The 23850-nt window shown below is 52.1% G+C and overlaps 8 protein-coding genes across 8 annotated transcripts; 1 reads left to right on the forward strand and 7 right to left on the reverse strand.

Annotated features, from left to right (window-relative positions):
- Nucleotides 1-404: 404 nt before the first annotated feature.
- AtWU_06874 (ankyrin repeat-containing domain protein) lies at nucleotides 405-6852 on the reverse strand (the record flags this gene model as incomplete). The annotated part of the gene is made up of 8 exons (XM_035501983.1): nucleotides 405-4440; nucleotides 4497-4856; nucleotides 4913-5542; nucleotides 5598-5622; nucleotides 5682-5855; nucleotides 5905-6072; nucleotides 6122-6229; nucleotides 6291-6852. 8 exons carry the CDS (start codon nucleotides 6850-6852, stop codon nucleotides 405-407), a joined length of 6063 nt encoding a protein of 2020 aa, XP_035357876.1.
- A 1965-nt stretch (nucleotides 6853-8817) lies between these two features.
- On the reverse strand, nucleotides 8818-11513 carry AtWU_06875 (beta-glucosidase; the record flags this gene model as incomplete). The annotated part of the gene is made up of 3 exons (XM_035501984.1): nucleotides 8818-10404; nucleotides 10451-10702; nucleotides 10755-11513. 3 exons carry the CDS (start codon nucleotides 11511-11513, stop codon nucleotides 8818-8820), a joined length of 2598 nt encoding a protein of 865 aa, XP_035357877.1.
- Nucleotides 11514-12457: 944 nt separating this feature from the next.
- Nucleotides 12458-13704, reverse strand: AtWU_06876 (beta glucosidase; the record flags this gene model as incomplete). The annotated part of the gene is made up of 3 exons (XM_035501985.1): nucleotides 12458-12831; nucleotides 12902-13519; nucleotides 13608-13704. The coding sequence occupies 3 exons, from the start codon at nucleotides 13702-13704 to the stop codon at nucleotides 12458-12460; spliced, it is 1089 nt and encodes a 362-aa protein (XP_035357878.1).
- Nucleotides 13705-14054: 350 nt separating this feature from the next.
- AtWU_06877 (S-methyl-5-thioadenosine phosphorylase) lies at nucleotides 14055-15114 on the reverse strand (the record flags this gene model as incomplete). The annotated part of the gene is made up of 3 exons (XM_035501986.1): nucleotides 14055-14452; nucleotides 14507-15016; nucleotides 15087-15114. 3 exons carry the CDS (start codon nucleotides 15112-15114, stop codon nucleotides 14055-14057), a joined length of 936 nt encoding a protein of 311 aa, XP_035357879.1.
- A 518-nt stretch (nucleotides 15115-15632) lies between these two features.
- Nucleotides 15633-17168, reverse strand: AtWU_06878 (6-phosphogluconate dehydrogenase, decarboxylating; the record flags this gene model as incomplete). Its single annotated transcript, XM_035501987.1, has 1 exon — nucleotides 15633-17168. One exon carries the CDS (start codon nucleotides 17166-17168, stop codon nucleotides 15633-15635), a length of 1536 nt encoding a protein of 511 aa, XP_035357880.1.
- Nucleotides 17169-17706: 538 nt separating this feature from the next.
- On the forward strand, nucleotides 17707-18768 carry AtWU_06879 (sugar phosphate isomerase/epimerase family protein; the record flags this gene model as incomplete). Its single annotated transcript, XM_035501988.1, has 1 exon — nucleotides 17707-18768. One exon carries the CDS (start codon nucleotides 17707-17709, stop codon nucleotides 18766-18768), a length of 1062 nt encoding a protein of 353 aa, XP_035357881.1.
- Nucleotides 18769-18931: 163 nt separating this feature from the next.
- On the reverse strand, nucleotides 18932-20830 carry prnC (delta-1-pyrroline-5-carboxylate dehydrogenase prnC; the record flags this gene model as incomplete). Its single annotated transcript, XM_035501989.1, has 4 exons — nucleotides 18932-20060; nucleotides 20115-20476; nucleotides 20533-20640; nucleotides 20693-20830. 4 exons carry the CDS (start codon nucleotides 20828-20830, stop codon nucleotides 18932-18934), a joined length of 1737 nt encoding a protein of 578 aa, XP_035357882.1.
- A 1003-nt stretch (nucleotides 20831-21833) lies between these two features.
- Nucleotides 21834-23728, reverse strand: AtWU_06881 (proline-specific permease; the record flags this gene model as incomplete). Its single annotated transcript, XM_035501990.1, has 5 exons — nucleotides 21834-22196; nucleotides 22247-23043; nucleotides 23095-23204; nucleotides 23260-23272; nucleotides 23344-23728. The coding sequence occupies 5 exons, from the start codon at nucleotides 23726-23728 to the stop codon at nucleotides 21834-21836; spliced, it is 1668 nt and encodes a 555-aa protein (XP_035357883.1).
- Between the last annotated feature and the right edge of the window lie 122 nt (nucleotides 23729-23850).

Below are 23850 nucleotides of genomic sequence, written 5' to 3' on the forward strand. Positions count from 1 at the left end.
CGTTGTTCCTTTGGCTGCGAATCAACGTCTCTTGGTCTTAACATACCCATACTGATAACAAGACCATCATAAACTCCAGTACCATTACCGTGGCTACCAACAAGTACCTGGTGTATAGCACAGGCGAACTACCTAAATAGACATGTTCTAAAGATATGAGGTAAAATAACTATAACTCTGAAAAAAATTCTCAAACTGAACCCTGCGAATCACTATCGTCCGTGTAAGCAGCCTGGGCATTATAATCTCTTGAGGAGCGCTCTACAGCAACAAAAGCAGCAAAATAAACAAATAAACAGAACAAACACGAAGCAAAAAAGTAAATTAAATTATCTAAGAAAGCAAAACAAAGCAACGCGAAGAGACACTTTATATAGGCGGCCTGAGCGCAGCACGTGACTAGCCTACATGAATGCCTCAAGATAATCTCCCAAAATCACCTCACTATCCCCCATGAGCATCTTTATGCCCTCCTCATTACCAATCCTCTCCGCAGCCTGTAAGGCCGTCCCAAACTCTCCGCCCTCGGCATCAACATCCGCATCCCACTCTAAGAGCACTCTCGCAACGCAGCGATGACATTTCCATCTGCAGGGATTTTTGAACCTAGCCAGCCAGCAAGTTCCATTCCACTTCTGTGCCATCACCGCTATAAGTGGCGTACCATAACTCCCACCCTGAGCATTGATGTCTGCACCTGCAGAAAGCAACAGCTGCACTGTTATCCAGGACCCAGAGACGGCTGCTGCATGTAACGCTGTTCCATGCTCTCCTCCGATGGGATGAACATCAGCACCATGTGAGATAAGAACGTCGGCTCCTTTGCTGTCCTCCTTCATGGCGGCAATGTACAATAGCGTTTCTCCCGTTTCGGGGTCCCTAGTGTTTGGGGATACACCTTGCTGTAGCAAATACTCGATAATAGGTTTCGAGCTGAAGGGGAAACAGTATTTGATAAGGCGAGAGCATATATCTATTCGGTCGGATGGATTGTTGAATTGCGAGTCAAGTATTAGTCGAGCGCAGGCGACATTTTTGCGTCCGATGGCGGCTTTTAACGCTGCTTCAACGGTTGAAGAACCGTGTGTCGCGTACTGGAGCAAGACAAAGACAATCTCAGTATATTCTTCTCTCGACGCGATGACTAAGGGCTCATTATCGTCATCTCCATCGACGTCTTTGCCGAAGAATAGTGGCGTCTTGAGTCTCATCAGTGCCTCGACAGTGGATACGTTGTTCCGTACTTTTTTGATCGCAGCAAAAATGGCAGACTTAATATCCTCGGTTGAAGGGTCATACTTGTCAGCCACATAATTGATCTTATTGAGGTCGCCAGTTTCCGATGCCCAACTCAGGAACTGCGGATACAGTTCAAGGTCGTTCAGCACCTCATATTGATGTTGGTCCAATGCCTTCCAAGCATCAAGGCTCCCTCTTTGTACAACGTCGGGGACGATTTCTCTGATCTTGTTGGGCAAATCATTTGAGTCTGCCCCTGCACAAAGCAAGATCCGGACTACATCTATCCAATGTGGTGGGTTGAAACTCCGCAAGATGTGACGGTCGAAACTGAGCCAGGTATAACGAGGGTTTCTGACCATCTCGATTGCAATGTCAAGACAGAGATTGCCATGTTCGTCACAGGAGTTCATGTTAGCCCCATGTTGAAGTAAAACTTCGACAACGGCAGACCTGCCATGCTTCGTAGCTACCAACATTGCATCTGGCCAATGTTCCAGACTACAATGCTCCAGTATCTGTGTCACAACCGCAGCGTATCCTCCTGCACAAGCATACTTGAACACACCGTCAAGTTGTTCCGCTTTGAATCCTGCATGAAATGCTTCTTGAACCAACATTGTTGAAATGGACTCCTTCTTACGGGCAAGACTCGTCTCTACGGCAACCGTGAATGTGTCACGAGAAACATATCCCCACGGGTCGCATAGAAATAGTCGCCTCGCAATCGACTCATGGCCCCAAAAGCATGCCGCGAACAAAGGGGTGCAATGTAGTCTGCTGAATTTGCATTCATCAGATGGGCCCGATCTCTTCTTCCGCAGCTTTCCTTTAGCATGAACAGTTGCTCCATTGCGGAGAAGAATTGCGACGGCAGACTCTTGTCCACGAAAGGAGGCAAGATGCAATGGTATTGCAATAACGTCGTCGTCAAGCTCATCCTTGCCGCCTGATTCCGAGTCTCGATCTCCGAGTCTTTCACCGGACGACAAAACGGAATTGCCATCAACTTTAGCTCCTTGTTGGAGCAGAAAGTTCATCATGTCCTCGTCCCCTTTCTCTGCAGCCAGGCAAAGCGCCGTTTGAGGAATGCCATCTGCTTCGTCCACTCCTATACCATTGTGAACTAGCAGCTTGACTATGTCAAGATGTCCGGCCATTGATGCAGCTTGCAGAGCGTTGCCTATTTTCCGTCCAGGCGACCTTACATCGGCTCCGCTGTCAAGTAACAACTTCACAATGTCAATGTGTCCTGCGTTGCAAGCTACCTGGAGTGCATTTCCGTTCTCGCCTCCACGATCTTCAATATTCGCTCCGCGCCCCAGTAAAAACCTGACTGTCTCAATATGCCCTCGCTCGGAAAAGACCTGTAAGCAGGATCCAAACATGGCCCAATGACTATCTATTCTTGCACCCCTGGACAAGAGCACATCTGCAATATCGAAGTGACCCCCTTCCAAAGCCGCCTGCAATGGAGTTCCAAGTGTCTGTCGTACCGCATCAATATCGGCTCCACGATCCAAAAGACACTCCACCACTGCGAGATGTCCCCAAAAAGCCGCAATCTGTAGCGCGGTGTACGCACACCCTTTGTTATACTCATTGTCTCGACGATTCGCGTCACGAGCGTCGATAGTTGCCCCTTTAGCTAGGAGCAGTTCGACTAGTTTGACGTCGCCTCGTCTAGCAGCGACCTCTAGTGGACCTAGATCCTTAGGAATGTCCAGCTCCCCACACCCTCTTCTTGTGCCTGGTAACGCAATTCTCTCCGTCCAGTCCTGGAGGGCGCATGGATATACCCTACCACGTCGTCCTGGGTTGAGCCTAGCACCAGCTACGAGAAGGATCTCGACAATCCTTTCATGGCCACCGTACACGGCAGCTTGCAATGCGTCTCGATACCGGCCCTTGTGATTCAATGAAGCACGATGATCGATTAGAAGTCGAACGGCCTGCTCATGACCATTGAAGCAGGCAGCTTGCAGTGCATTGCTGAAGTGCCCTCCACAACCATCTACAGATGCATTGTGGGACAGAAGCAAAAGCATCATGTCTAGGTTCCCACAAGAGGCGGCAGCTTGAAGTGGGTCACCTAACTCTTCATCTCTGAGATTGGGGTCAATTCCTCTATCCAGGAAGTATCTCGCAATATCAGGCTGATTAGCTATCGTGGCCGCCCGCAACGGGAAGCCAAAACGTCCGCGAGCGTTAAGATCTGCTCCGGCGTCAACAACCAACTGCACGAGGGCAAGTTTACGACCAGCGATGGCGGCAGCGAGGGCATTCACGAAGTAGCCTTTTTCTTCATTGACATCAGTGCAGCTCTGTAGCAACCGCTTTGCTTGCCTTGCTTTGCCACCGAAGAGGGCAACCTGGAGAGGGTCAGGGCGAATATCAGGGGTGAAGCTGCCAGCCTTGCCGGCTAAAAGTTGCTTTACTATCTCAGTAGATCCTTTGAAGCTGGCGGTTTCTAGCGCATCAGTGAACTGGTTTTGTGTGGCAAGATGGAGACCACTGTCAATCAGGATCTCGGCAATATCATCATGGCCACTTGCTAGAGCTGCTTGGAGTGGACTTGAGTACTCGCCTTGCTCAGTCGGAGGGGCAGTGACACCGCGGTCAAGCAGAATTTTGACAATGTCTTTATGGCCACCAAATGACGCTGCTTGGAGTGGACTTCCATATTGATAACCGGGTCCGTTGGCATCAGCGCCCAGTTGAAGTAGTTTCCGGACTACTTCAGTGTAGCCCCAGCGAGCAGCCAGATACACGCCTGAAGTTCCATGTATATTGGTCTGGTTCACATCAATCATCTCGATGACCTCTGGACACTCTAGAACTTCGGAAAGGCCAAAACAGCAAACTGTGAACAGAGTTGACGGTGGCGAAGCCAGGCACGCTTCAAGCTTCCTCCCGAGCGCGCCACTCCATTTATAATCCTGCTCGACTGGACGTTCATCAAGACATTCAATCCAGTCTTCGAAGTGCTCTTCTTCAGTGAGAAATTCGATGATGAGATTCTGAATCCCAAGTCTTTGGGATGATCCGCTGAGCTTCTCCACGTGGGCGGGCCAGTACTGGGTTGCATATTCTAAAAGGCCGTCCTCGCTGAAGTCGCCCCAAAGGTAAGTGCCTAAGCACCTCTGGGCTATTATTGAGTCAGCTTCAACGATAGAGTTATCGAACAATGATTCGAGGAACCTGTGTATAAGCTGTCAGCACAATATCTGTTCCACTCGTCTAGTCCAGAATCTTACTCTCGGACCGTGATATGGGCAAAGCGGAATGTGTCTGCCACATGGTCGATGACAATCAGATTGCAGCAGTAATCTATGATGGATCCCGCTGACACTGATGTAGAGCCCATAGGGGACTTGCTGACAGCCGCAATAAATTCAGAGACGGAAAGTTTTCGTTTTGCGCATAACAGCCACCGAAGGCTTTGCAGTGCGACCGTCCTCGGACCTTTACCTAAGCCTTGGATCCGTTCGTAGATGACTTCGTAGGATTTATTCAAGGTTGGGGGGAAAGATGTTATTGCTCGACGGATACTCTCAACATCTTTGATTCGATCAGTGTCACTGATACTTTCGAGCTGGAGCCTCACCCAGAGAAACCTGTCATAATTAGCATCAAAGCGCTGTTATGACGATGGCAATCTAGCTCTTCTCACATTCCTTGTGCACCTGCCACGAGCTTGTCTATAATCTCTTCCTCGAGCCGCTGCAACAACGGTATAGGCTCTTCGTGCAATTTCGACCATTTGTTTATAAAGGAATGGACTTCGGCCCGAATAAATTGGCTTATATCTTCTTCAGTAACGGTAGGTGTGATCTCAAAGATCTCTCCTCCCTCAAAGTGAGCTGCTATGTCCGTTTCATGGCGACTAGACACAAATATCTTAACAATATCTCGACACTGTCGTCGAATTTCTTTGAGAGCTTCAATAATAATGCCACGTTGCTGAGAGCTGCACTCATCCAGTGCATCTATGACAATAGTAAGCGGCGTTCCTCGGCCAATCTCGCATATCAGCTCAACGCATTCTTCGACTGTTAGTGGTGCCGGCTTTTCTCCAGTGTGGCTTGCTTCTGCTCGCCGTACTTGATAGGCTTCGACTGATGGGAGCCTTATTGTCCTTTCGCCTTCGATCAGCGAGACCTGCTTGAGCAAAGATCGAAGTATTTCACGTGCGTCGCTGCGTTCCGGCTCTGCGGGGCTTCGCGAACAGAAGAAATGAGCAATCGGTGCTGGTTTGGATATACCACTGCTCTGCCGGTGTAGATATTTGACTACAATCGCGCTGAGATCATAAGACATCAGTAGGCATGATTATTCTCACTGCATTGGAAGCTTACGCCAACTTGGTTTTCCCACAACCCGCTTTACTCTCTGTCAGCTTATAACTGTAAATATACAATGTATGCTTGGGTGGGACTTACGGATTCCATGAAGCCAGAAAGATTCAGAACTACTCGAATCCTTCCAATTCAAGAAGCATGGCTGCTTTAAAAGCCACTCCCCGGAACCCGGGAGAACAGATGCCAATGTTTCCCTGTAGTGCTGTTGTACGGAGATAGTAGAAAGCCACTGTAGGAGCTCGCTCCTCTCGTTCTCTGCTTGGCGTCAATTCCGGTAAATCATATGGTTTCGTAGCCATGGTACCTTTGAGCGCAATATGCAAATCAGACATCTCATCCGCAATCCTAATCATAGGTTTATCGAGGTCAGCCAGTGCTTCATCCAGTCGCGTCTGCATATTGTCGACCCCGTTCGCGACAGAGGGCACAGTAAAGAGCATTGTCGAAATGCTATGATCGATGTTTTGGATCCCTGAAGAAGAGTTAGCAGGTTGATGCGAGGTCATCTTGTAAGGACTCACTTTCGCTGTCAACTAGACCCTTCATAACTAGTACCTTCTGCTCCGCAGCCTCCATTTCTTTGACCGACTCTTGGAGAGACTGCCGGGAAGTCAGGTTCAACACACGTTCTATAATTGTATTGTCAACAGACGAGACCTGGGATCTACCTCACGGAATGAATCCACCTACTCATGCGAGACCCATCATAGTGTTTCTTAGCCTTGCAAAGGAATCCCAGGACCGCCGAATACAGCTTCACCAGTTCCTCTTCTAACCCCACTGTCGCACCAGTCGTTCCACTACTATGCCGGATGACCAGGGCTTCAATAATCCCACATCGGGCTATCAGTCGGGTTGCTTTTTCGAGGCCCTCGACGATGGCACCAAAGGTCTCGAATGCAGTGAAAGTTAACTGCAGCAGTAAGCGCACACCCGCCCATGGCAGTGCGGCATGGACAGGATCATATTGGACAGCCGCGTCCACCACCTGCATAAATTTCTTGACGTGGGCAGCAATTTTGGCGCATACATCTCGAATGACGAGCTCTTTGCCCCCGATGCTGATAGTGGTCCATTTGTCTCTTTTACACCGGTCGCGTTGGGTCTCGAGAGCTGCCAGTATTTCGGTCAAGATCTGTTTAGTATGCGGCGATGATGGACTTGGGGTCTTTAGAATCCGCCGGTCCTTTTCTGAGAGAGAGGATAATGCGATGGCCCAGAGTGAGGGCGTTGGGTTTGCAGAGATGGTCATTGCGAAACTCGTACTCTCGAGCGCTCACCATCAAAATTAAGCTCACTGTGTCACAACCACAGCAAGTAGAAACGTTGTGTCACATTTGTTGAGAGACAGGCGGGGAGGAATGAGCGTGGCACATAATAAATGTGAGGAGGGGTGAGGCAGTGCATGCAGGCTGACAGTCACATTTGGAAGGAGAGCCTCGCCCGATGGTGTCCGATGCCGCTCGGATCCAATGTGGGTGGCCTAATCCTGCGATTCCATCTTACCACACCCTAACACGGAATAGTCTCATCTTTGGAGGCGTAGCTTATGACGGCCTAGACACCTGAGTAGTGAAGTAGTTCATACAACAGGTCAGAGACATGTCCTAAATAAACGATGGCTTGTGCTTGCCAAATGTAAACAAAACACAATACTACCCTTATATCTTGATCTACTTGTCAAATATATTATCGTGTGGGGATGATTGGATACTTGAAACCCTATAATATCGCAAACGCGTATCAACGCACTGACATTATGGGCGTCTAAACTGCAGGAATCACTGACCTAGCTTGCTTCATATGCAGCAGAGAGGCGGTCGCCATCAATGTATGAAATAACCGTATAATGCTTCCACTATTCCTCTGATCGATGTTATTCTCCATGCTAATTCTTGCTACTTCATAAACCCGGGGTAGACTTGTTTGAGTTTCCAACCCTCCTCACGTCATACAGGGTAATCCATATGAAAGAAGCCTTCTTGATATATAAATGCCATCTACTACCCCAGTCCCCTCCCCCTCAACGATCCATCTTCAAACGTCCCCACCCTCGACTCATACTACTGTTACAACAAAAGAACCAACACTATGTCCAAAACCTTCTCCACAGACCTCTACGGCGACCACAGCGGCCGTCATCCGTCCATGGCGATCTCAAGAACCGCCTTACCGTGCAAGTCAAAGACAAACTTGCTAATGAAGTCGCTGAAGACCCTCGCACGGCCTACATCAACTACGAAGGCAGAATCCGAAAAGTCAAAGAGCATGGCAAGCTTTACGAGAATCCGTCGCACGAGGAACTCACCTTTGGTCCCGATGGTTCTGATACCGGCAGACATGGTTGGCATGGTTGGACTACTGCCCATTTGCGGGTGACCTTTGATGCTGAGGATATTTGACTCGTCTTTACTTTCTGTTACGAGGAATGGGAATGAGGGATGAGGGGGGGGAAGAGGGGGGTAAAGGTGCTTAAGGGTTTAGTTATTCCAAGGCAGAGCAAGTGAGGTTGGATGGAGGAAGGTTTAAAGTGAAGGTTTGAGGGAGATTGAGAAATCAATACTTGCAGGCTCTCTAGTCACCTGAGTGATCTCAGTGTTATGCTAGTAGTGTTGCGGTTATTCAAATAGTATATTTATCCGGAGTAGCCGCGTTATATACTTTCGGGTTCCCTGGCAAGGCTTCGACGTTAACGGATATTGCCCTGCTAGACTGCGAGGTCACAAAGCTTATCTTGTAAAGCTTTAACTATAAAGTCTTGTTTATCGATTTTCTCAAAGGGTGTATCTGGCTTAGCGGAGACTACAGCCGCATGCAAGCTGTTAAGAGGGGCATGCTTCATCCCTACCATGGTGCTCAACCCTGAACACGAGCTAATGAGCGTCGTTAGATCGACTTTCATTATTACCCCGCAATTTCGTAGATTTAATTCTGACCTTGAACACGAATTTTCGGCATATGGTAATCTTGATTAAGGTTAAACATACGAATCAGTGCCATGGATGGGGCGTCCCTCGTGTTGGCTTCCAGTAAGTTGTCTCCGGACCAATCAACCCTAGTGGCTACTATAATACTAATAAATAGCGGACATACGCAACCGTATCCAATCGCCATGAAGTTGAACACTTTTAAGCTCATGGACTATTTTGCGAATGCGATTTAAGAACATCACACCAAAGATCCTACTTCAATGACACAAATTAAACACTGCACCCGCTTACACCCCCTCACACCCACCCCCCACCAAACAACTCCCCCTCAAATCCCCCAAACTCTCTCCAACCCGGAACCTCACCCCCTCTCCACCAACCGGAACCCTCCAATCCTGCACCCCAACATCCCAAATACTCACATCCTTCCTGGTAACATTCATCACCACCGTCTCACTCTCCCCGGGCTTCAAAATACCCGTCTTCTCGAACTGTCTCAGCTGCCTTGACGGCGCATCGACCCCCAATATATCTGTCGGTAACTCTACATATAACTGCGCTACAGCACGACCACTATAGTTCCCACTGTTCGTGATAGTGACTTCCACCGCGAAGGCAACGTCCCAAAGAGCGGGATTGCCGCCGGCACCGCCTCCAGCTCGGGGTGCGGGTTTCGGAGTGGTGGAGTAGCCGGATGGGTAGGGGTATGAGGATGAGGAGGAGTTCGAGACGGATTGTGGGTTGTCGAGGTAGGGGTACAGGTAGCGCCAGATGCGAGAGAAGGAGGAGGGCCAGGCGACTTCGGAGGGGTTGGGGATGGCGGTGGAGTAAGATGGAGTTGGGCCTTTGGATGGGCGGGCTGGGGGGTAGGCTGTATCTAGCTCAGTGACGGTTGTGAGGGAGGGAGTGGAGTAGGTGAAGGTGGTGTAGGAGAGGCCGTGGCCGAAAGGGTAGCGGGGGGTGATGTTGGCTTTGAGGAAGTGGCGGTAGTCGATATAGAGACCTTCGGTGAAGTCGTCTTGGATTTGTCCGAAGGCTTGGTCGAGGAGGCCGACGCTGGAGGGGTAGTCGGATTCCTTGTAGGGGATGGTGTAGGGGAGATGGCCGCTGGGAGAGGATGAGCCGAAGAGGATGTCGGTTAGGGAGTAGCCGGCTTCTTGGCCGGGGAGGTGGGCGATGAGCACGGCTTTGACGGGGTCGAGGTCAATCCAATTCTCGAGCAGGATGGGGCCGACGGTGTGGACAATTACGATGACGGTGGAGAAGACGTCCGCGGCGGCTTTGACGAGGTCGTCGCCGTTGTGCCAGGCGTAGAGGTCGGCACTGGTGCGGTCGCCCGGGTTGTTTTCGACGGTGATGTAGTTTTCGCCGGAATCGGCGTTGATGAAGACGAGGGCGATTTCGGAGGCGTTGGGTTTGAGGTTGGAGGGGAAGGAGTCTGTGATGTAGAATTCTGCGGAGGAAGACAGGTTGGCGATGGCTTGTTGGGGGGTTACGAGGTATGGGAGACGAGATGTGCCGCTGCCCCAGCCCATGGTCAGGACCCCGTTGTCGCAGCCCTGGTCGGTGCAGGAGTTGAGCCCGTTGGAGTTGGGGCCGGCGTCGGTGCCGAAGATCTTGAGGGAATCGGTGGTTGAGAGAGGCAGCGTGTTATTCTCGTTCTTGAGAAGGGTGATGGCGTCGCGAGCGATGGCATGAGCGGTGATGTTGTGGTTTCCTTGAACGTTTACATATTGGTTGACTACGCCGCTGGGGGAGAAGAGGGCACCGGGATAAAGTGGGCCAGTCTCGTCGAGGGTGTTACTGGAGAAGTTGGGGAGAGGATAGTCCTCGTCCTGGCCCATTTTATACCAGGTCGCAACGATGCGCGTGACCTGGAAGTGTGAGAAATGTCTCTGTAGGAGAAGTGATGGTACTCACCATGTCATTGAGACGTTCGACTGGAACGGTACCGTTGAGAATAGACCGAGAGAGCTCCGAACCCCAATAACTATCACCAAGCAGTGGAATGCTACCGTCTCCCGGCATACTCATATCCAAACCAGCCAATGCGGACGATACACCGCCGAGCTGAGCGAGCCAGTCCGTCACGACGAAGCCCTGGAAGCCGAGCTCATCTTTGAGGATGCCATTGATGAGCATACTATTTTGACTACAAGCGGAACGGTTGACCTAAAAGACAGATTAGCGAGGCGACCATCGACTCGGAAAACAGTACACCTACATCATTATACGCCATCATCACCGAGCCCGTCCCAGCACGAACACCCTCCGCAAACGGCCACAGATACAGTTCATGGAGTGTCCGATCATCAATATTCGAAGAATACCCCTGCGTGATAACACTACTCATGCGATGCATCTCCTGCTCATTTCCAATGAAATGTTTAAGACTCGCGATCGCTCCCGTACTCTGCATGCCCTGAATGGTCAGGGCACCGCCGATAGCCTGAAGACTTGGATCCGCGCCAAATCCCTCCCAGTTACGGCCGCCTCTCGGCTTGCGAAATGTCGGACCGACAACAGGGCCCAAGAGTACATTAACACCCTTGCCACGAGCCTCTTCTCCGAGCTCGACGCCGCGCTGGTACATAAGCTCTTTATCGAATGTCGCGCCCACCGTAACGCCAGGAGGAAAAGCCGTGTTATGGTCCGAGTTGCGGATTCCCAGCGGGGAGTCATGAAGACAGAGATTCGGGATACCGAATCGAAGCGCGCTTCCTGTTTGGCCCGCACAAGGGCCCATGAACATGCCGGTTCCGGTAGTCAGATTCACCTTCTCTGCCAGAGTCATGTTGCTCACGACCTTTTGCGCCTTTTCGTACGCACTGGCCCAGTCGGAAAGCCAACCGCCGTTGGGGGCTGGGTAGTAGGGGGGTGAGAAGGCGCCATCGTCTCGAGATTGTAGGGGAGCAGAGGAGGCAGTCGACCAGGGTATAATACCTGCCAACAAGGCTAGATATAGAGGTGAATTCGCGCCCATGGTTGACTATGCATGCGACGACGGAGACGTTCAAGGGCTGGGACGTACCCGGAGACGTCAGTGCGGATACCAGGCAGGAGATATACGCCGACGAGCTCAGTTCCTTTCTGCCTACAAGGTTCCAGACTAGACCGGGTCTACCTGCCGTGGATCATGGGGTCCCAGCTGGATAAATACAAAATCGTGGTCATGCCACAGCACGATTGGGTCAGGCCCAATGACAGCAAGGCCAAGGGGTGTAATAGCGACGCCATGTGCGCGTGCCAAGGAAGCATAGTACTGCTCGGTCGCAAACAAGATAGAGGCATTGGGACGGGAAAACGCAGGGACTGGGGTAAAAAGAGCAAGTGATCAGCGGGGATGGCGAGGAGGGCCAACCCGGGGATGGAATGTCGGAGGGAAGATCCGTGTTTGGGGGCGGAGCAGATGATGAGGAACGGTTCATTATTGCCTTCATTCAGCCGAGCCAGGGAAAGGATCATCCTGGATACACATTAGCCGAAGGAGAAACAGGGCTATGACAGCGCGGGGAATCTGCAGGATTGCTGCAAGTTGGTTGCACGGGGGATGTTGCAGGTTGCAGCTGGCGTGTGACGATCAGCCGAGGCTATTGTTAGACATATGCATGACTTCGCTTGCGCCGTTTGGGAGATGATCATCGTCCACTATCTTCATGAGAGCATTGTGAATGGAGAGTTACGGTCCGTTGGGATCTTCAGGGGCAGTGGCAGACAGCCATCCATGTTTCGATTCAAAAGGAAAAAGGAGCCACTGATATTCAATTAACTACCAACCAGCAAGAACTATTCGCCGTTTCTATCAACGCCTGGCCTATCCATGCACCCAACTCCGTCGTGAAACCAACCAGCAGCAATATGCCATAAAAGAAAAATGAAAACTCCATGTTAATGCCCAATCATGAGCCTAAACCAAAGCAGCGCTCGTCAAAGGCCGCTAACCACCCAGTCGTAGTCCAGGCCGGTCGCTTCCACATCAACCTGCTTCATGAGATCACTAGTCTCCGGGAACAATGCACAGGGGCCCCGCCGACAACCCAAGTCTTTATGAAACAGGCGGGTGCATTGAGGCTCGGCCACATCCGAAAGAATTCGCAGTAGATAATCGATGCTCCATCCCTCATACGGGGCCTCGGGTGGCGGGAAAAGATCCTTGGGCTTCATCTCTGTCATCAGCTGTCCAACGACCATCGCGTCGCAGGCCGCACAGCAGCCGCCTTCCTCGAGGATAGATTCCATGCGCTGGTAGAGCGAGATGACGAGGGCGTCGACGTGCTTCTGGCGAAGACTATCAATGTGCTCTGTCCGTGTCATAGGTCAGTGTCTCACAATTGCAATCATTGAAGTAAAGAAAGATAGAATGATACGCACCCAGCAACAGATCAGGAATCGGCAGTCCTTGTTTCAAGATCTCGCCGGTACTTCCTCGAATAGCGACGCGAGTGATGTGCCAAAAGAGACTACGATGACGGAACACCCAGGCGATATAAATCCACTTGACCACATCATTGTCATATGCCTTAGGAATCGAATCAGACATATTTATGACCCAAATTTCACTGTAAGCCATCATGTTATTGTAACATCCGAAGTGCTCAGTCAGGAGAGCAATCATGCACAGGGTGTCTGGGGTAACGTGGCGTGGGACATTTGGGGCGCGACCGTGAACGGCATTAAGCAAGACGAGCAAAGCACCGAGATTATTGAATCGAGAAGGCAGAGCATCGGCTTCCTTGATCTTGTCCTCACTGTTGATCTTCACTTGGAAGTAAGGGCAGGTATGGGCGAGTTGATCCGAAGATACTCTGATTCTGGCCTGCACGGTGCGGTTCTGAGAGACACTGTTGGTGGCTTGCTGTCCAGGGTTGGAGCCAATTAGTTCATGTTCTGGTGGAGCTGGAGCACTGCTCCGGCGTGGGAATTTGCTGATGGTGTCGACAATTCCCTGAAAGTAGGTTGGAACGGACCGGGTTGTGCGGTGGGTGGGATCTAAACAGTGAAATGTGGATGTTAGCATGGACATGCACGTGTAGAGATTAAGAGCACCGGTAGTGACGGCTGAATGATGTGCACTCACTGAATCGTGTCAGGCGCGTATACATCTGCTCACCATCCGTTTCGACCACAAGGAGCATGTCCCCGCGGGCGTCGATGGTCGTATAGTTCAGATCCATGGTGATCCGGACTCTGGTGCCACCGTGTGAGTATGGGATGATGAAGATGCAGGTAAACATCAAGATCGCCGGGGCGAGCAGAACACTGAACTAAAATGCAGGAGAGGCGCCGGACTTAGCGAGTTGTCGGTGATCTAGTGAATGACTTGCCAGTGAATAAGAGCACACTTCAGTCATTACGCAGTCGACCATCATTACACAATACGAAATCTATACTTCTTCGTGACATGGTATTGTATTCTTTGTATCTTCTATATGCCTCGCATCATGCATTTCGTAAGTCATGATGACCATAATCTATCTATTCATAGATATCCACTCGTATGCCAGCCCGCCGGTCATCGGTGGCCCTAGTTGAAGTAGCCAGGGAACAGCCAGTTCATCCGCTCGCGAGCCTCGGGGCTCCAGTTGGGCTGGGCAGTGCTCATGCCGAACTTGACGGATCCCTCGATGTGCTTGGCCTGCACCAGCTGAGAGTTCTGTTCAGCGGCCAGCTCGTCGAGCACAGCAGTCACGAAGCGCTTGGCGTTGACGGCGTTGGCCTTCATGTTGCCCATGACCATCTCCACGGTCACATCGGCGGTCGACTCGTGCCAGCAGTCGTAGTCAGTGGACATGCAAATCATCTGGTAGGCGATCTCGGCCTCGCGGGCCAGCTTGGCCTCGGGCAGGCAGGACATGTTGATGACGCTGCCACCCCAGGAGCGGTACAGCTTGCTCTCAGCGCGGGTGGAGAACTGAGGTCCCTCTATTTGGTAATCAGTAAATGCGACCCTTATTCCATTAGACAATTATCACATACCCATGCAGATCAGGGTACCGCGGTCGTGCAGGACAACACCCTCACCCTCCAAGCTGTGTCCACAGGCCCGGACGACCTTGGCGACACCCTCATCGAAGGGGTCACCGAAAGGAACGTGAGCGACAACGCCGCCCTCGAAGAAGGTGAACGGACGGATACCCTTGGTGCGGTCGATGACCTGGTCGGGAACAACGAAATCGCGGGGCTTGATCTCCTCCTGCAAGCTACCGACGGCGGAGAAGGCGATGATGGTGCGGACACCGATGGAGCGCAGAGCGGCGATGTTAGCGCGGGCGGGAACCTCGTGGGGAGCGATCTGGTGGTGCAGACCGTGACGGCTCAGGAAGGCGATGGCGACCGTCTGGTTGTTGTGGGAGCACTTGTGGTGCAGGATGGTGATGGGGGAAGAGGGGGTGCCCCAAGGAGTCGAGATGTTCAACGACGCAACCTGGGTGAAGCCGGGGAGCTCACGCAGACCAGTACCGCCAATAACGGCGATACGGACGGGCTCTATGTAGAGTAAGAGCGATCAGTATGGATTTGTGAGGAGCACGATGCGCCGGGCGGGGATCGGACTTACCGTCGTAGGTGGAGGGAAGGGCGGCCATTCTTTGGGCGAGTTGCTTTGCGGACTCGATTCTCCTGAGGGGGCGGGATGGAAGAGTGGACAAGAGACGGCGCAGGGCAAGCAAGGGCATACAATAAGAGGAGAGAAGGAGGGGAGGAGACGGAGTGATTTGAAGTTGGAGACAATCGCAAATCTTCCATGGCGGGGTCATCACCCAATCGGGTAATCCGTTTCCGCCTGAGGCGGCAATCTTTTATGGCGCCCCACGTGCCGCTTCCTCAGGCACCATTCGTCGACTATCTCTTTTACTTGACTGGCTTTACTCCTGTCGCTCCAAAACTTCTATTCTTCACGTGCTACAGTACTTTCTGTTACATAACTCTAGGATATAGGACTTATCACAAACCATCTACAGTCTGCATCTGACCGATGTTACGGATACAAAAAGAGGACTCAGAAACCCGCGGGTCTATATATTGTGGAAGTATCATGACATGTCATTGAATGTGTCTCATTACAACATTATCTTCTTCCCTATACAACGATTACATCTCTGCATTAGGCTGGACGCCACTCGTAGTGGTGAGGTCCCTTCTTCACCGGCCCCGGATCCTCTCCAGGCACGCCCGGTTTGTAGTAGGCATGGGCGCCAAACAAATCCATCTGCGCCTCCATGAACTTCGTGGGGAGCATCGTCCCTCCTTCATACTTCAGGTACTCTAACGTCGCAGACAACGCGGGAATGTACTGATCTGCCACTGTGGCCGCCAACACCACCTCCTTCAGCGCATCAAAATGCTTGTGCAGCTCCCGGGCGACCTCATCCAGGAACTTCATGTTAGTCAGGTCCGGACGCATGAGCGGTTGCAGAAGATCTGCGATAGCTTCGGATTGAATGATGCATCCCCCACGCCAGATCTGGATACACTTGCCGAGATCGACGTTCCATCCCTCATCCTTGGATGCGCGCGCGATCAACTCCAGTCCCTGGCAGAATGAAGCCAAGAAGGAGCAGTAGACGGCGCGACGCAGTTTCTCGATGAAGTCTTTGCGGTCTTTGGTGTCGATGGCCTTGGGACCAGGGATGTTGAGCTTCTTCGCAACCTCCAGTCTTTCGGCACGGTTTCCACTCGCGATGCGCATATAGTGCGCCGTAGCAAGCGTAGGACCGGCCACATGTCGGTTGGCAGTCTCCATAACCGACCAGTAGGGCGTTCCTTCGGTGTCATCGTCGTCCTGTACCACTTTGTCGAGCACGTCATCCAGCACGTAACCGCCGTTTTGACTGGCGCCTTCGCCTTGGTAGTCGCCCTGGGGAGTCTTCTTCGTGCGCAGGATTTGCACACCGATGTCGAGCAGAAAGTTCTTCCGCAACTCTCCTTTCGTATTCCAGTCTTCAAATATATCAGAGATCTCCTGATACTCCAACCCCAATCCCCAATGAAGCAAAGCCCACGCCTCCGCCGTGGTAGACAACATCCCCCCTTCGATACCATTATGGACCATCTTGACGAAATGACCCGAACCAGCAGGTCCCACATTCGTCACACAAGGCTTGCCGGTCTTTTCATCCTTGGCAGCATACTGCTCCAACAACGGCAAGACAAGCTCAATCGCTTCCGGATCACCCCCAGGCGATAAACTCGGGCCATGGCGGGCCGATTGATACCCGCCCGAGACACCCATGCCGATCCAACTGACGCCGAGTTCCTTGCATCGTTGCTGTCGCTGCTCAGTTCGTCGATAGTTCTCATTTCCACCGTCGAGGATAATATCTCCCTTTTTCAGATCATTCTGAATCATATCCAAGACGGAGTCTGCAGGATCGCCATGGGTGATAGAGAAGATAAATAGTTTCCGTTCCCCTTGACCTTCCAGACTCTTGGTGAATTTATCGATCTCGTAGAATCCTTCCACTTTCCCCTTGCCGCTGAATTTCCCTTCGTCGTACCATTTCTTGATCCCGTCGACATTTTCGCGCTTCACGTCCCAGATGGAGACGTCCAGCCCGAGCTCGGTGAAGGCGAAGCTCATCATCGAGCCCATGTTGCCGGCTCCGACGATGCCGATTCTTTTGAAGGAGTGAGGCGGCATATTACTGATTTTATTGATAGTATATTAATTGGGTTTACAGTGGAACATTGTTGAGGGGTTGTGAAATGAAGCATTTTTAAGAGCTGCCGTGGCGCGGATAGGCCAGGCACTACTACTACTACGCACCCGTTACATCATGTGCAGACGTCATGGAAGATACCACTCACTCATTATTATCATGCTATACAACCCATCCTAATACTTTATAAGCATGGCATGATTGATTGGATAAATAATAGATTCCACTGATCCGATCAAAACCTGCTGCAGAATCAACTACAATATACAAAGTATCTGTCTGGAAGCACCGGAAGCCCTAACAACGGCCGGTTACATCATCCTGAACGAACCCAAAACCAACTCAATTGCAATACCTCTACACCCAACCACCATTCCCTTCAATTCAACATTCTACTGACTATAATTGGAACTCAATCACCTTTGACACATCAATTCAACTCACCACGAAACCCCCAACCACACAATCATCATCACCCCTACATATAAAAATATTATCACAGCATCTACAACAACAACAATGTCCCCCACAACAGAAATCAACAATATCCCCCTCAGCTACGCAACCTGCTCCCTAGGCCCCCCCAGCACAACCCCCCTAGAAACCAAACTCACCACCCTCCACTCCGCCTCCTTCACGGGCATCGAGCTCGTCTTCCCGGACCTCCTCGCCTACGCCAACACCCACAACCCCGGCACCACCCAGATCCTACCAACCGACTACCCCGCGCTCATCCGCTCCGCAACCGAAATCCGCTCAATATGCGAATCCCACAATCTGCGGATTATGATGCTCCAGCCCTTCGCCAACTTCGAGGGATGGCCTCGCGGTTCCGCAGAACGAGAGGACGCGTTCTCCCGTGCAAAAGGGTGGAGTGAGATTATGGAGGCGTTGGGAACGGATCTATTACAGATCGGATCGACGGATACCCCGGAGGAGAAATTATGTATAAAGAATGGGGAGGTGGACAGGGATGCAGTGGTGGAGGATCTACGTGAACTAGCAGATATATTAGCGAGCAAGGGCCAGCGCATCGCGTACGAGAACTGGTGCTGGAGTACGCATGCACCGAATTGGAAGGATGTATGGGAGATAGTTAGGGATGTGGGGAGGGAGAATGTTGGGTTGTGTTTGGATACGTTTCAGACGGCTGGGGGGGAGTGGGGGGATCCGACGGCCCCTGGGGGGGTGGTTAGTGGTGGTGGTGAGGATGTGAGGAAGAGGTATGAAGATAGTTTGGAGGAGTTGGCGAGGACGGTTCCTGCGGAGAAGATCTTCCTGTTGCAGGTGTCGGATGCGTATAAGCCACTATCTCCGTTTGAGGATGAGGTGGTGGATGGGGCGAGGCCTAGGGCGCGGTGGAGTCATGATTTCAGGCCGATGCCGTATCATGGGGGGTATTTGCCTATTGAGGAGGTGGGGAGGGCGGTGTTGAGGACGGGGTTTAGGGGGTGGTTTAGTATGGAGATTTTTGATGGGGGGAAGACGGGAGAGGAGGAGATTGGGGATGTGGAGGGGTTTGCGAGGGAGGCGATGGGGAGTATGAGGAGGTTTTTGGAGAGGTGTGCGGATGGTATCTAGGGTCTAGTGTAGGTTTACAAGTATAAGGATGTTCCGGTGGACTGGATATATTTAATAACTAAAATATTCATACAACAATTTTACCGAACGCCACATATGCAAAACTCGTGGGGAATATGGAATATGCCAAATAACCATCTCTCATCACCATCCTACTCACCCCTTAAGCATCGTTGCTGGGGTAGGGGACCTTGTAGGTAGGGACAAACTCCTCCTTGATCGACCGCAGACTGACGAAGCGGGACAGCAGGTTGCCACTGCCGGCCTTGTCGTTGGTACCACTGGCACGGGCACCGCCGAAAGGCTGCTGGCCGACAACAGCACCAGTGCTCTTGCAGTTGATGTAGAAGTTACCGGCGGTGTTGCGGAGGGCATCGTCGGCGGTGCGGAGAACCTCGCGGTCCTGGGCGAAGATGGAACCGGTCAGACCGTAGTCGCCGGTCTGGTCAACCTTCTCGCAGATCTTGGCAAAGTCGGCCTCGGTGGCATCAGCGTAGGTGTGGATGACCAGGACGGGACCGAAGAGCTCGCGGGAGAGGAGGGGGTGGTCGGGGTTGGTGGTGTGGTAGACGGTGGGCTGGATGTACCATCCCTTGGAGGAGTCGTAGCTACCGCCGGCCAGCAGCTCGAGCTCGGGGTCGTTCTTGGCCTCGTCGATCACATTGGCCAGCTTGTTGAAGGAGGCCTCGTGGATGACGGGACCGCAGAAGTTGGTGAAGTCAGAAGGCTCGCCGACCTTGATGTTCTTGGTCTCGGCCACAACGTTCTTGATGAACTCGTCGGCAATGGAGGCGGCCACGTAGGCGCGGGAGGTGGCACTGCACTTCTGGCCCTGGAACTCGAAAGCTCCACGGACAGTCTGGACGGCAGCGTTGCGGACATCGGCCGACTTGTGGACCAGGTGGAAGTTTTTGCCACCGGTCTCACCAACAATGCGGGGGTAGCTGCGGTACTTGCCCTCGGCAACGCCGTTGGCGATCTGGCCGTAGAGGCTACGGAACACAGCGGTGCTACCGGTGAAGTGGAGGGCAGCAAAGTCGGGGTGGTTGAGGACGGTGTTGGTGACCTCGGCGGCATCACCGGGAACGAACTGGATGACGTTCTTGGGCAGACCGGCCTCGAGAAGGATCTGGTGGACGAGCCAGTTGGAGGCGATGGCGGAAGGAGAAGGCTTCCAAACGACGACGTTACCCATCAGGGCGGGAGCACCAGCCAGGTTACCGCCAATGGCAGTGAAGTTGAAGGGACTGATGGCGTAGACGAATCCCTCCAGGGGACGGTATTCCACACGGCTAGTCAAGTTAGTTTGATCCATTAACTGCTACTTGGTTTCGTGCATGACTTACTTCCACACGCCAGGGGCGTGGTGAACGGGCTGCTGAGCGTACAGGTCCTCAGCGTACTTGACACCGAAGCGGAAGAAATCGCACAGCTCAGCAGCAGAGTCGATCTCGGCCTGCCAGGCATTCTTGCCCTGGCCGTGCATGGTCAGAGCCATGATGTCATAGCGGTATTTGGTCGAGATCAGGTCAGCGGCCTTGAGGAAGATGCTGGCACGATCGGCGAAAGAGGTAGCAGCCCACGACTTGCGAGCCTCGAGGGCAGCGTCAATAGCAGCCTGGACCTCGGCGACGGAGGCATTGGAGTAGGTAGCCACGGGCGCATGGGAGGCGGGGTTGCTCTGGGTCTCGACCTGGGAGCTCTTGATCTGCGGGGAGTTAGATTATCCCAATCGCTGCTCCTATTCGCATATATGCTACTAACCTCCTTGCCGGCAATCACCAAAGGCACGTTGAGGGGACCGCTCTGCTTGGTTCTGGCGAGGGCCTCCTCGAGACCACGGCGGTCAGGAGATCCGGGGGCGTAGTGTTTCTGCAATTGAGTCAGTAAACTTGACGATGAGCGCGATTTCATGGTTACTCACGTTAGGCTCGTTGTCAATGCGAGGAACCTTGAAGGTGGCGTAAGAGCCCATAGCACGAGCGCTCGTGCGGGCAAGGGAGAGGGAGGGGCATTTGGCGAGGGAAAGGCCCCGAGAACGCAGGAGCAAAGAGGACTGCATGATGGATTGTGCTCTTCCGAGTTGTAGCAACTGGACGAGGACTGAATCCGAGGGGATGAAAAGTAGGAGAGATGAGGAGAAAGTGAAGCAGACGCGGGGAAGCTCCGGTGATATAAGAGGCCCGGTTACTGCCGGCCGTGGTTAGTCAGCGCGCAGGATCCCTGGGTGGCACAAAGTACACTGCAGTTCAGGAAGAGAGACAAAGTCCTATCCAGCGAACCAACAAGTGATTGTCCTTGCAGCGAACCGGCAACCAATGGGCCGGGCAGGAAATGCAGGCAGATCTGATAGTACTCTGCTGTCGCGCTAATCAGTACCGCCGGCTGGATTCCGGGTGGAGCTGCCTACCGGCCCGGACACCTCCACCGGCTGCTGGTCTTCCGCTGCTTTTTATTAGGAGGCAGATAGTGCTGGACACGCACGAAAATCATGACTAACAGGAACACGTCTTTGTTGGATTTCTAGCATCATTTAATGCTAAGTAGATTATGTGAATCAGAATTGAATGGTGTTGTGTTTTGTGATGCCAGTGATAGTCTCTCCGCCTCCGCATTGATCCCCCGCATTACGAGCGATCGCTTTGGATCCTCCGCTGTCTGACTCGTCTTCATTAAGCTGGAAGTTGGTATACCCAGATATGAGACACCAATGACCTTACATGGAGTCAATTGAGAGCTCAAAGCAGCTCTAGAATTGATGACGAATGCCGAGTTTGATCCATGCATGATGGCTGCATACCGACTAAATGACAAAATACGTGGAGCGGCAAAAAGAGGCGGAGATGAACACCGCAGCAAACCGACGCGTGACTTGACCACCTGACCTCTCTGCAAAACTACTAGTAATGATCAATGCAGCTGCTACTCTTCTCGGTTATTGTGGGCAATGACAAATATCCAAGCCATTGGGCTTCCATTCTTGGCTATAACATTCAATCTATGTACATGTGTCGTGCCCAGAGAAGTTGCAAATATATACTTCTGACTCAAGTGGTGAATCCTGCTCAAGCAATCCACCACCACACCCTCTCCAGCCAATTACGCGGCTTCCGCTCAAAGTCGTTCTCGCAGAGCCGGTCAATCTCCTCCTTGCCCGTGAACACGTCAATCTCCGACACCTTGGTCATCCATGGGGTCCGATACCACACTTTGTGGCCCACATAGAGTGCCAGGAAAATAGCTACCACGATATACGACACCAGAAAGTCGGCCGCAGTGAAGTTACCGGGAAAGAAAACCGCGTATCCGTTGGTGATGGTCAGGAGAGATACGATCAAAATTACGTAGTATGTGCCGTAGGGCTGCAGAGGGGTCTTGAAAGTGAGCGTGTCCATCAGGCCGTGGTAGGTCAATGCTTTGCGGAAACGCTAAATTTGGTCAGCCGGGTCTGTCAAAGAGATCGAAGGAAACAACTTACCAAATAGGTAATACCAATCAGCACCCAGTTGATAAATCCTCCCACCGTGGTGATGTTCGTGAACCAGTAGAAGACGTTCTCTCCCGAATCCGACAGGTTCAGGTAGGACAGCAAGCCGACTACCCAGGTGATGAGAACGGCCACGTAGGGCACGCCGTTGCGGTTGCATCGGGTGAAGATCTTGGGGGCCTGGCCGCCACAGGCGAGCGAATACAGTGTTCGGGAACCAGCAAACAGCCATGCATTACCCGAGGACCAGGCTGAGATTAGAATAGCAGCGTTGACGACATGGTTTAGCCCTGAGATACCAGCATTCTGAATGGCAATGACAAAAGGACTGGCACTGGCACTAGAGCTACCACTAGCAACGGCGGACATGAGTTTAGGATCATTGTAAGCCACAGTCACACCAATTACCAGAGTTCCCAGGATGTAGAAGGCGAAGACTCGGTAGATGAACCGGTTGGTGGCTTTCGGGATGTTGCGACGGGGCGCTTCAACTTCACCAGCGGCAGTGGTGATAAGCTCGGGGGAGAAGATAAAGGAGAAGCCAGACTTGATAAAGGCGGTCCAGAAGTCGAGGAAGCGACCGGTGTTACCGCCCACCAAGTAGGGATTGAACGCGCCCGGGTTGTCCCAGTAGCGAAAGCCGAGTCGATCATGGTTAGGGCCACCACCAAAGAAAAGCACCACGCCCAGGATAATCAGACCAATGATGGCAAGGATCTTTAACGTTGCGAACCAGAACTCAGCTTCTCCATACCATGACACCGCGACGATATTGAGGAGCAGAATCACTGTGATTGTCAGAATTAATCAAGAACTGCTAAATAGAAGGAGGAACATACCGAGGAGGATGATGGTGATCCACACCCCAACATTTATGGAGGTGGTCCAGTACTGGATGATAATCCCGGCAGCCGTCACTTCACTTGCCAGTAACATGGCAAACGAGTACCTAAGAGGCATAAAGATTAGATTGTGTTGGTGAACGGAGAATAATGTCAGCCCACCAATAGTTGTATCCTAAATCAGAATTAGCTTATTACTGCAATGCAAAATTAAAATAAACATGTCAGGTACAATGTAAAACATACCAGCAGCGAATCCGATACTAGGCTCCGTGTAGCGGCCAATTACATAAGGGACCGAAATGCCCTTGATGGGCAGATAGGTGGTCATCTCGCCCAGCACGTTCATCACAAACCACACCACCGTGGACATGGCAAAATAGCCCATGAACAGTGGTGCTGGGCCCACCGTCGACAGCGTGGATCCCGAACCTACGAAGAGACCGGTGCCAATACAACCACCGAGAGCAAGCAGCTGCAGCTGTCGAGAGGAAAGTCCACGCTGGGTGTCTGTGTTTGGCCCATGGTGGATCTCGCCCTTGAGTGCCTCGGGGTCTTCATCAACATATACGGGAGGAGATGTCACTTCATTTGCGGACTTCTCAGAGTCCTTGAACGTCGGTGCACCCATTCTGGTGTGTACAAGAACGAATAATGTACTGATGCGAATGACTAGAACAGTCGAAGATGGGAATTGGCTACGGACGTCTTATATGGGTGTCGCAGAGGCGACCAGCTGGCCTGTCTCAGCAA

The sequence above is a fragment of the Aspergillus tubingensis genome (genome assembly GCF_013340325.1).
Source record: "Aspergillus tubingensis WU-2223L DNA, scaffold_8, whole genome shotgun sequence".
NCBI lineage: Eukaryota > Fungi > Ascomycota > Eurotiomycetes > Eurotiales > Aspergillaceae > Aspergillus > Aspergillus tubingensis.